The sequence below is a fragment of the Bos indicus genome, chromosome X (genome assembly GCF_029378745.1).
Source record: "Bos indicus isolate NIAB-ARS_2022 breed Sahiwal x Tharparkar chromosome X, NIAB-ARS_B.indTharparkar_mat_pri_1.0, whole genome shotgun sequence".
Taxonomy (NCBI): Eukaryota; Metazoa; Chordata; class Mammalia; order Artiodactyla; family Bovidae; genus Bos; species Bos indicus.
Window position 1 is genome coordinate 38,310,174 of NC_091789.1, and position 12,655 is coordinate 38,322,828.

Consider the following 12,655-nt stretch of genomic DNA (forward strand, 5'->3'; position numbering starts at 1 on the left):
TCCAATCCATGAGCACAGGATATCTTTCCATATGTTTGTCTCATCTTCAATTTCTTTCATCAGGGTCTTATAGTTTTCTGAGTACAGTTTTTTAAATCTCTTTAATTAGTTTTATTCCTGCTGCTGCTGCTGCTAAGTCGCTTCAGTCGTGTCCAACTCTGTGTGACCCCATAGACGGCAGCCCACCAGGCTCCCTTGTCCCTGGGATTCTCCAGGCAAGAACACTGGAGTGGGTTGCCATTTCTTTCTCCAATGCGTGAAAGTGAAAAGTGAAACTGAAGTCGTTCAGTCATGCCCGACTCCTAGTGACCCCATGGACTGCAGCCTACCAGGCTCCTCCGTCCATGGGATTTTCCAGATATCTTATTATTTTTGATGAAATTGTAAATGGCATTGCTTTCTTAATTTCTTTTAAGACAGTTTCTTGTTAGTGTATGAAACTGCAACAGATCTGCATGTTAATTTTGTATCTTACAGCTTGACTAAATTCATTGATGAGTTCTAATGGTTTTTTGGTAGTATGTTTAAGATTTTGTATATATAGTAATATGTCATCTGCAAACAGTGACAGTTTTACTCTTTCCTTTCCAGTTTTAATTTCTTTTTTTTTAATTTAAATTTATTTATTTTAATTGGAGGCTAATTACTTCACAATATTGTATTGGTTTTGCCATACATCAACATGAATCCGCCATGGGTGTACACGTATTCTCCATCCTGAACCACCCTCCCACCTCCCTCCCCGTACCATCCCTCTGGGTCATTTGTTTATATATATTTTTATCTGATTGCTGGGACTAGGAATTCCAATACTACATTGAGTAAAAGTGACAAGAGTAGACATCCTTGTCTTGTTCCTGATCTTAGTAGAAAAGTTTTCAGATTTTCAGTGTTGAGTATGATGTTAGCTACAGGCTTGTTATACATGGCTTCTATTATGTTAAGATATATTCATTCTTTACTCACTTTGATAAGAGTTTGTATCATAAATTGGTGTTGAATTTTGTCAAATGCTTTTTCTTCATCTATTAAGATGATCATATAGTTTTTATTCCTCAGCTAGTTAATGTGGTATATCAGATATTGAACCATCCTTGCATTCCTGGGATAAATCCCACTTGATCATGATGTATGGTCTTTGTAATGTATTGTTGAATTCACTTTGCTAATGGGAAGTATATTTCCTCCAACCTCTTTTTTGTTTTTTTAAATTTTGTTATTTAACTTCCTTTGTCTATCCATATATAAAATTTTGAATGAGCTTTTCTTTACCTACAAAAATATCCAGATGAGATTTTTGATTGAAATTGTGCTAAATCTATGAATAAATTTGAGGCAAATCAACATCTTTATTATGCTGAATCTTTCAGTTTGAATGTAATACATCTCTCTGTTTATTCAGATGTGTTATTTTTTTTTCTCAGAATTTTGTAACATATAGATCTTATGTGTATTTTATTATACCTTTACCTAAGTGTTTTATTTTTGGAGCTATTGTAAATGGCTTTTTTGTGTTTTTAAATTAATTAATTAATTTATATTTTGGCTGTGCTGGGTCTTTGTTGCTGCATGCGGGCTTTCTCTAGTTGCAGTGTGTGGGCTGCTTGTTCCAGTGGCTTCTCTTGTTGTGGAGCACAGGCTCTAGGTGCATGGGCTTCAGTAGTTGCAGTACGTGGGCTCAGTAGTTGTGGCTTATGGTCTCTAGAGCACTGGTTTTCAGTAGTTTTGGCACATGGGCTTTAGTTGCCCTGTGACATGTGGAATCTTCCCAGACCAGGGATTGAACCTGTGTCTCCTGCATTGGCAGGTGGATTCTTATCCACTGTACTACCAGGAAAGTCCTAGATGGCATTTTCATAATTTCAACTTCCATTGGTTGTATATAGAAATATGATTGATTTTTTTGTGTGTGTTATTGTTGTATCCTGCAACATTGCTAAATTCACTTATTAATTATAGGCATTTTGAATTTTCTTAAGATTCCCTGGGGCTTTCAATGTACATGATCATTTCATCTGTGAATACAGTGCTTTATTTCTTTCTTTCCAATCTGTGTGTTCTTATATTCTTTTGCTTGCCTTACTGCCAGGCTAACACTTCAGTGCAATGTTGAACAGATGTGGTGAGATGAATCTCTCTGTTTCCATCTTAGGGGGAAAGCATTCAGTCTTTCACTATTAAGTCTGATATTAGCTAAAGGTGTTTTACAGACATTCTTTATCACATTAAGTAAGCTCTCTTCTATTTCTAGTTTTAAGGGCTTCCCTAGTGGCTCTGATGGCAAAGAATCTGCCTGGAATGCAGGAAATGTGGGTTGTATCCCTGCATCTGGAAGATCTCCTGGAGAAGGAAATGGCAACCCACTCCAGTATTCTTGCCTGGGAAATACCATGGACAGAGAAGCCTGGCAGGCTGTAGCCTATGGGGTCACAAAGAGTTGGACACGACTTAGCAACTAAACAACAACAACAAAAATTCCTAGTTTGCTGATAGTTTTTTTTTTTTAAAAAACCATGAATGGATGTTGAATTTTATGCTTTTCCACATTCATTGATCTGATTACTTAGTTTTCTTCTTCAGACTGTTATAGTGTAGATTAGACTGATTTAGCTTTATTGAACCATCCTCTTATTCACTAAAGAAACCTCATTCGGTCATGGTATATTGTTATTTTTATGTATTGCTGGATTTGATTCACTAACATTTTGTTGAGAATTTTGTGTCTATGTTGATGTTAGATGTTGATCTGTGTAATTTTGTAATCAAAGTAATGCTGGGCTCCTCTGGAAGTGTTCTACTTTCTGGAACAGACTGAATAGAATTAGTGTTATTTATTCTTTAACTTTTTTCATATAATTCACCAGTGAAACCATCTGGGTGAATTCAATTTCTGTAATACTTGGAGGACCATTGACATGAGTTATGTAATCTTGGATGAATTTTGGTTATTTGCTAGAAGTTTTATAGTTTTACCTTTCACATTTAGGTCACATTTACCTGGAATTAACTTTTGTGTGTGATTTGAGGTAAAAGTCAAGTTTTATTTCTCCCCCATGTTTCTCTAATTTAATAAGTTTGATTATTTAAAGTTACTATCATTTTAAACCATTCTGCAGTGCCTTCTTTGCCATAAGTCAATTATCCATATGTGTATGTTTTTTTTAATGGACTCCTGATTCTGTTTTGTTGGTCTACATGTCTATCATTGGGCAGTACCACACTTTGCTCGTTATGGTAGCTTGACAGGTCTCAATATCTAGGAAAGGAAGTCCTCCTGCTTTGTTTATCCTCCTCAAGACTTCTTTGGCTATTTTATGGTCCTTTCTATTCCTATAAAAATTTTAGAAAAATTAGTCAAAGTCTACCAAAAATGGGAAAAAAAAGACAAAGAAATGCTGTTTTCTTCAGGAAGGTAGTCAAAATTATTTAATCTAACATTGCTAGAAGTGGAACTACATTTGTTCTACTTTTTAAAAATTTGATGAAGCACTTTAGTAGGCAAGGTACCATGAAAATACCAAGGTACACATCACCACCATATAAGATAATCTTAAAATAGTGGAGAATATATTTTAAAATATTTATTTCTATTTATTTGGCTGCACTGGGTCTTAGTTGCAACATACATGATCTTTAGTTGCTACATGTAAACTCCTAGATGCATCTAAACTCCTAGATGCAACATGTGGGATCTCGTTCCTTGACCACAGATTGAACCCAGGCCTCTCCTGCATTGGGAGCACAGAGTCTTAGCCACTGGACCACCAGGGAAGTCTTGCTAAATGTATTCTTTAAATCCCAAACTCAACTGCCAAGAAAAGAAAGGGTATCTCTTAAACTAAAAATACTGAGAAATTGCAAACCCCGAGAATCAGTAGGAACTACAAACAATAAAATCAAGTCTAGAAGTAAGTCATTATTGAAAATATTAGATCCTAAGTATAAAATAAGTTTTATATACTTAAAAAATAAGATGAAGGGTTGCAAGTTGGACTGAGTTACAAGATACTATTTTAAAATGACCAGTTGGATTAAAAAAGACCATTTAGAATTGCTAGACATAAAAATAAGGATGAAATTAGAAGTTCAGTGGGTGAAGGTAAACAGGCTGAACCCAAAGAGTAGTTTAGTGAACTGGAATATAGTTGTGAATTCACTAATACGTCAGGTTAAAGAGACCAAAACAGCCAGAGTTGCAGAAGGAGATGATAGGGAAAAAACAGAGAATCAATATGGAAAGGCATAATGGCAGTTCTCACAATCATCAGTCCAAAATCTCACAGGCAGTTTATTGCATCAAATGTTAGTGGTAGATGTTGATGGCAGGTATATTGGTGTTCATAGCATATTTTCTTCAGTTTGACTAATTATTAGAAAATTTTCACAATAATAAATAAATAAACCCCATTAAAGGAAAATGAATAAAAGAACAGAAATTAACAAAATGAACAAAATTAGAAAGAATCAGCACAGACCTGATTTGTTCTTTTGAAAGATTAAACTTGAACATAATCAATCAAGAAAAAGCAATGGATATGAACATATTAAGAATGCAAAGGATGCAATAGCTGCAAATACATCAGAGATAAAGATGTGAGAATATTATGAACAACGTAAAAGTAGTGAATATGAAAACTTTAGTGAAAATAGGCAAAGTCTCAGAAAAATATTATTACAAACTGACTCAAGTAGAAATAGAAAACACAAATGGTTATACAACCATTAGAGAAACTGAATATGTAGGGAGATTTTTACTACAAAAGGTCACAAGGCCCTCAAAACTTTACAGACACTTTCTATCAAAAGGAAGTGATCATTGCAGTCTTATATAAACTGCTTCAGGAATGGCAAAAAGAAGACATATTATCCTGTCTAAATTAAAGTGTCTAAAATAAGTAGAAGTATATTTATAAAATTAAAACAACTTGATACCAAAACAAATAGCACTGACGTGAATAGAACATTATATACCAACCTCACTCATTCATGCAGGTTAAAAAATCCTAATCAAGAGTAAGTCCAACCACATCTTGTACATGAACGTTCATAGCAGCATTTTTCATAACAGCCAAGAAATGAAAGCAAGCCAAATATTCACCAAATGATGAATGGGTAAGTAAAATGTAGCATGATACAATGTGCAATGTTACATAAGCAGCCATACAATAAAATCAGATCCATGAAATGACAAGGATGAACCTTGAAAACAATATGCTGAATGAAAGAAACCAGCCACAAAGACCACTCGTTTGGGTTTCTGGAGCCAATTCCAACATGTGGGTGTTGATTGGAGTGGGTTCACACTAACACCAAGCATTTCTCAGACACCAGCAGTGTGTCTGAGAATTCAACTCAATTCTAACACTTTCTACCCAGAGGCAGCATAAGATTTCACAGGTTATGGGTTCAGTCTTAACAAGACTGCCCACCCCCTTCAACTTCAGATGCCAGTCACAAGCCCAGGTTTTTATCTGTGCTTCTGCCTGCTGCTGCTAAGTCGCTTCAGTCGTGTCCGACTCTATGTGACCCCATAGATGGCAGCCCACCAGGCTCCTCCATTCCTGGGATTCTCCAGGCAAGAACACTGGAGTGGGTTGCCATTTCCTTCTCCAATGCATGAAAGTGAAAAGTGAAAGTGAAGTCGCTCAGTCGTGTCCGACTCTTAGCGACCCCATGGACTGCAGCCCACCAGGCTCCTCTGTCCATGGGATTTTCCAGGCAAGAGTACTGGAGTGGGGTGCTATTGCCTTCTCCAGCAGGATACAAATTGGAGGTTCCCACATCCCCCTCTATCGGTTTAACTACTTTGCTAGGGCAGCTCACAGAACTCAGGGAAGCATGGACATTTACTAGTTTATTATAAAAAGAGACAATAAAGGATACAGATAAGCATCCAGATGGAAGTGGTATATGAATAGAGGCTGCACTACTGAGAAAGGCTGGTTCCCAGATGGGGTACACACAAAAAAGAAGAGAATTAATTGTATCCTTATTTCACTAGACCCTGGTTCAAGCCCTGGGTCGGGAAGATCCTCTGGAGAAGGAAATGGCACCCCATTCCAGTACTCTTGCCTGGAAAATCCCATGGGCAGAGGAGCCTGGTGGGCTACAGTCTATGGGGTCGCAAAGAGTCGGACATGACTGAGTGATTTTACTTTACTTTATTTCACTAGTATATGTTACAATTAGTTCAGGATAGGTTATTTCTTAAATGTAAAGGAGCCACCAGGGGAGCCCAGGAAAAAACTTAGTAACTTAGGAGAAAGTGTGGGAAAACAAACTATGACCTCGGCATGGGAAAAATTCTTTAAATAAAATACAAGAGCAAGCTACTCAGAAAAATATTGATATATTACATTAAAAGTAAGAACAATTCTTCATTTAAAAATGCCATAAAAAGAAAGAAAAGCCAGCTATAAACTGTGATGGACTATTAGCAACACACATTACCAACAATAAGAGAGTGATAATTCACTCTCTTAGGTATGTGAGGAAGTACTGAGAAAAGTCAGAAATATAAAGTATAAAGATTAGCAAAACCAAACCAAATCTAAACAGATAATTCATAGAAGAGAAAAATAAATGAGTTTTAAGTAGATGAAAAGATGGTCAGTTGATTACATTATGAGGGGCATGGAAAATCAAACCACAAGAAGATATGTTTTCCCCTAGATCAGGTGGGTAATAGTCAAGTTGAAGGTGCCCACATCCCTGGGTACATGCTAGGAAGAGCCTCCAAACTGGAAGCAACTCAAACGACCGTTGTTGGTGGCACAGTTAAATAAATCATGCAATGGAATCATCTATGGTAATGAAAACAAATGAAATAGGGCTAGTGCATTGACATGGATGGATGTGAAGTATATATAAATGGAGTGAAAATAGAACTCACCAAAAATGCACTCAATATGGTTCTGTTGATGACAGTTCAAAACATGCAAAACAAAACAGTATGTCACTTAAGGACACTCACACGCTCATAAAATCATATTTAAAAAGAAAAGAAGTGATAAACACTAAATTCAAGATTGTGCTCATCCCCTTGTGGACAAGAAGGCTGCAGTAGAAGGGGGCAGGTCCTCCTCCATGTGTGTCATGTGTCTTGTTACAGTGGTATATTCTACCTTTGAAGCTGGCTGGTAGGGCCATAGGTGTGTGTTGCACACATGTTATCACTGTATTGTGTAAAGTATCTTCAAAAGCACTTGGGATGCCTTTACTAGAGCTTTCATAAGTATGACTGATCTTTTTAGGATTTAATCTCTCAGGTATCATGAGCCTGTCAGATACATCAAATAAGTTCTTCTTGGGGGAGATTTTGGCCAACCGTTTCCATGGTGAATAAAGGCAGGGCTTCATGTGAAGGCCAAATTGGCCATATCGTATTTGAAAGATCTCCTTGTGATGTGCAGGCCGAACTGCACAGGGCTCATCCACTTTCTGTGGGCAGCTGCTCAAGTAGAGACATGCTCAGCCGCCTTCCCTTGGGCAGCCCAGCCAGAAACTGTTAACCCGAATCCTGGGACATTGGTTTCTAGGAGGAGCGCAGAGCAACCAACTCCTTGAGCAGTGGAGCTGTGACATGGACGAAGAAATTCAGCCTGGATTATTTAGCCCTGGACTTCAACTCAGCATCACCAGCCCCTGTACAGCAGGTAGGAAGCACTCTGTATCACAATTCCCAGGAGATTTCATTTCTGTTTGGTTTTGTTTTGATGATTCCACCATGCGTGTTCTCTCTGCAGTCTTAAACATACAGATGTACTGTGAAGAATCTTAAAATCAGCTCTAATTCTGTCTCCCAGAAATCCTGATGTATTTCCCTCTGGGGTGTGTTCTTGAATGTCTATGTATAAATGTATGTAGTGTTCATGCTCTTCAAAACTTGGACCATAGAGTTTGTTGGGAAATGTCTGGTAGAGATGAGGGTGGGGTAAATGGTAGACTAGGCACAGGAAGGGTCTGCTGAAGGACGAAGGGATAGCCTTGTTTGGCTCAACTTTAGGCACTGAGGACAGAAACTCTCAGTTGCAATTGGAACCCCTCCATAAACGGCCTCAAGTGGCAGGCTAGGCAGTTTTGACTCCTTTGTGCAGTATTCTCGTCTGTAAAGTGGGGATCAGAAATAGCAGCTATGTTGAAGCCTGTTGTGAGGATTAAATGAATTAATACATGTAACAGACCCTAGCCATTGACTGTTGTCACTCAGTGCACATGGCAGGAATGACTGGCAAACAGTGGACAAGAGCTAAATATTTTTGAGCAAAGGATGGTCATAGTCTAAACTGTGCTAACAATGTGTTATTTGATGAGAAAATCAACTTACTGAACATGGTATACAATATGATTTCATTTTCTGTTTGTGGAGAAAGATGTTTGGGAGACTTCCCTTCCCTTTTGCTTTACGTTTCTTCTTTACCTTTCATTTCATTCCCCAAACCTACAATGACACTTCAGAAAAGCTGGTGAGCAGGATGAGATCGGTAAATTCAAACTGTGAAGAGAGTCCCCAGACCTCTGTGGCTTTCGACCATGAAGACTTCTCGGTTGTTGCCTACAGGACAGTCCATTACAGCCAGGGCCTTAGTGTCTCAGGTCATTGTCAATTCAGGGGTCACTGTCCTGCCAAAGGAAAAAGAGAGACAGCAGGATTGCAGGGTGTCACCTCTGCTCACAGTATACTGGTCAAGGCGAGTTAGATGGCAAGAGCCAAGTTGAAGGGAGTAGAGTTGAGGAGAGATTCACACATACACACACACAGAGTGTAACACTTCTGCAGGTGACGGCCCAGGAGGAAGGGGCAGCAAACACGTGAACCTGTAATCCACCAGGGTCGTGCTGAATTTTTTTGATTAAGTGTAACGAAAACCTTTTTGTTCTCCCCCTTCAGAAAATTCTCCTTTCAGAGGAGCAAAGAGTGGACTATGTCCAAGTGGATGAGCAGAAGACACAAGCTCTTCAGAGCACAAAGCAGGAGTGGACGGATGAGAGGCAGTCCAAAGTGTGACAGGGTCAGGCTGCAGGTGGGAGGCCGGGCTCACTTTGAGTTTTTCCAGTAGAAGCCCACTGATGCTCAATACAGGTCAAGACACAGAGAGTCTTGATGAGACCCTTTGGGAGAGAGGACATTTGTACATACTGACCAAGGAGGAGCAGGAAGTGGTCTCCTCCCAGAGGGGCCCTCAGGGGGCCAGCCCCTGCCCCGACCCCCACCGATCACAGCATTTCTGGTCACAGCCACACGTGCCTCTGCTGAGCCTCAGACCAGTGTCATGTTGGCTCCACAGTCATGAGCAGCAGAGAGAGAGGATTCCACAGCCATGGACTGGGATGTAGAAAACTCCATTTGGACAGGGTGGGAACAATCAAAACGGAAGTTGGATTAAACATCTCCAGTGGAGCATTTGAAGTGCACATTAGAGCTGGTATCACTGCCCACAAGATGACATCATTTGCCTCCAATGCTTGAACTTTTGGTCTCTCTCCTGTGCTTCCATTGGAATCATAAATTATCCTAGGAGACATGCACCTGGATGGACACCTTCTTGCCCCCACTGGAAGACACAGTGCAAGAGACCAAGCCTAGGAATGGTGATAGAATCTGTACTCCTTACTCCAAAGAATCCAGCAGAGAAGTATTTCTATCCCCCAAAGAAAGACAACACAAGTGACAAGGCCATCGAGTCCTGGGCTCCACGATGAGCAGATCACATGACACTGGTGGCTCTAAGAACATTGTGCTTAAGCAGCCACCCATGGCTGGGTGTCCCATTGCTGTTGGCCTTTTCCCAGTGTTCTTTCACATTCATCATCTCATCTCTTCCCCTAAAAGATCTCAGAAGTTAGGCTTGGCAGAGATCATTGCACCAGCTTTGAGGGAAAAGATGCTAAGAGCTGGAGGAGGGAACGCTGTGCCCGAGATGAGTCATGCTGAGAGAGTCAGTCAGGCCTCTTCTGCTGTCTCTCACTGCCTCAATCAGTTAGGGTAATTTTGGAGACCAGTGGGAAACACATGCAAACACGGGATGGCTCACCGTCCCCTCTCCTTTTCATAGGATTTTGAACAGGTGCTTTTTATAATTGAAAGGTATGCATGTCAAACCAGGGTTTCTTCATGTGGTGTTCAAACAGGGCACTCGAACATAATCAGCAGTTACCATCAGAGATACCTCCTGAAAATCAGTATGAAGTCTGTTCTTGGTTCACGTGGTCCCCTTGGCAGTGCATTTCCCATGAGCCACCCTGGGGAAGGCTATCCCTGGCCATCCCGTTCTGGACTCAAGGTTTCAAGTGGTGGCTATGATCTGAAAAATCCAAACCCGGCCAGCTCCAGTATCAGGGGTCTTGCCTAACTTTCCCCTTCTAGTTTAGTGGTGACTAGGTCCTGAGAGGGCAAATGTTCCCACTGTGCAACGAGGGCACCTTGTCACCCCTTCCTTTATGAGACACTGGGGTTCCAGGGAAAGGTCCAGAAAAAAGGCTCAATTGAGCACAGGGTTTTACTTAATGCCATTCCTGATCGTTCTGAGTACCTGAAGCTGGAAGACAAATCTGAACAACTGGGTAATAAATAGAGACTGGTATCCTGTCTTGCCACTGTGTCTTACACATGGGGGTAGAGGAAGTAGGCAGGCATGTCTATGACAGTCAGCATTAGTCAGGGCAATTGTAGGCTTTGCTACAGGGTTTCAAACTGCTCCAAAGGTAAGTGTGAAAATCTTGGTTTTTCAGACCATAAAAGAAGTAATTTTGATGTTCAAAATGACAGGATCTCGTGACATCATTTTCTTCCCAGAACAAGATGGGGGAAATTGCCAAGTTCTTTAACTAAGTTGAGTCCTTAGTGAGTCTGGATGGAGCCACAAGAGGGCTCCTGGACCGCACGGCCTGCTCCTCGGCCAGAGCCTGTTAAGGAGCTTCCTTCTTCGTGTGTGACTTGCAAAGAGTCACAGAGCCTCAGGCAAGAATCCAGGGGTACAGATAGCCAGTTCCCATAGATGGTGACTTCCTCATGTGTGGGCCACCTGTGTTTAGATCACTGCCTGACAAAGGCCAGTGTAGAAAAAATTGTACATCCAAGAGTCAAGAACCTCACTACATTGAAGATAGATTGGAAAAGTAAATGCAGCTGAAATGATGTCAGCAGTGAAATGTCATCCAATTGACCAAAAAAGAAATATTTTTCTACAAAACGTTTCCAGGGACATGTTTACTGCACTAAGCAATAGACACTTGAGTGGTGTGACTTTTTTGGAAGTGATTTGGGGTTTTTCAAATATCACTTCACCCTCATTTTCAGGGTGTATGCCTTTATGTCTGGCTTTGATAAAACTGCTAATGGATGGCTACATAAAAACATAACGATTCACGGACCCAAAATACAGGTAGTTTTTGAGCTGACTGCAGCATATGCTCCTGAGAAAGGCACTGTACATCACAACGGTGAATGCTAGCCAGATCTTGTTTTCTGGCAGAGATAATCCACATGTAATAAAGAGCTATGATTCTGATGGGCTCTGAGGGATTTTTTTTAAAGAGATAATCTCTGACACCACTCCAACTCAAGTGCACATGGCATGTCTATGCACTGTGCATAATACACCTTTCTAGAAAATTTGGGCATCAACATAAAGGGGAAAAGGCATCAATTAATCCTCCATTGTTTTCTGTAGTTCCTTTTTGCTTCATTTCCTTCTGTCTCATTTCATTAGGAAATACTTCCAGATCAGGGGTTGTGTCATGCCAAAAGGGGGACTAAAGGTTTTTTTGCCTGCAACTCCCTAAGACCGCAAGCCCAGGATGTTGGGAGTTAAGCTTTCCATGGGGAGGAGGAACCTGAGGCCCAGCACACAGCCCAGCTCCAAGGGCATCGTGTAACCCTGGGGACTGACTGTCCAGGCCACTTCATGAAGTAAACAGCAGCTGAATTATGGCCTTTAGGTGCCACAGGAGACTGAAGGCACCCTTCAGGCCTGGCTTTCCCCTCTCAAGACTTCATGCTCGGCTCCTGTTCAAACCATGTTTGTATCTGCAGTCATGCTGATTTTTAAAAATTCACTGAGTTTTTACTATTTCATTTCTGGCATTAATAAAAATTATAAGGAAGAATCATGACCTAAGCATCCTCTTATTTGTTTTAAGTAGTGACCTCTGATAAAAACTCGGAACACATTTTGAAGGCTGAGTGTTGAAAACAGACTTCCCTGCTGTTTTCAAGTACAACAGGCCTAACCTGACTCACATGGAATGCCCCACATCCATGTTACTTCACTGCAAGCCGTTCAGCAGGTGGCTGGAACAAGCACTGCATCTGATCAGCCAAACCACGTCTTTTTTCTGGGTCAGAAACTAGCTTCCATAGTTGACAGTAAAATCAACGGCCCTGCCAGATACCACAGATAAGGTGACCTTTGGTACTGACATTAAAAGGCAAGAGCACCCAGCCTGCCACCCCACAGCAGGGGTCTCTTGTGTCCTCACCGTTCTTTCCCCACAGCTGGTGCTCCCAGCTGCCCTGGGTGCCGGGTCAGCAGAGTCTCTAGGCCATGATGTAAGGCAGAGACAACCAGAATAGCCGGAGCTTGGGTTTGGGAAACCAGGCCAAAGGCACAGACCCTACAGCCAAGGGGAATCCTGGTGCTGAGAGAAAGGAGGA

The 12,655-nt window shown here is 40.9% G+C and overlaps 1 protein-coding gene across 2 annotated transcripts in view; it reads left to right on the top strand.

Moving 5' to 3' along the window:
- Positions 1 to 12,114, top strand: part of GAB3 (GRB2 associated binding protein 3) — an 86,284-nt gene extending 74,170 nt beyond the window's left edge. For both annotated transcript variants that reach the window (XM_070784646.1, XM_070784645.1), the window contains exons 9-10: positions 7,539 to 7,655; positions 8,891 to 12,114. In XM_070784646.1, coding sequence (XP_070640747.1) covers positions 7,539 to 7,655; positions 8,891 to 9,007 — 234 coding nt within the window. In that variant the 3' untranslated portion in view covers positions 9,008 to 12,114. The remainder of the gene's footprint in view (positions 1 to 7,538; positions 7,656 to 8,890) is intronic.
- Positions 12,115 to 12,655: the final 541 nt, after the last annotated feature.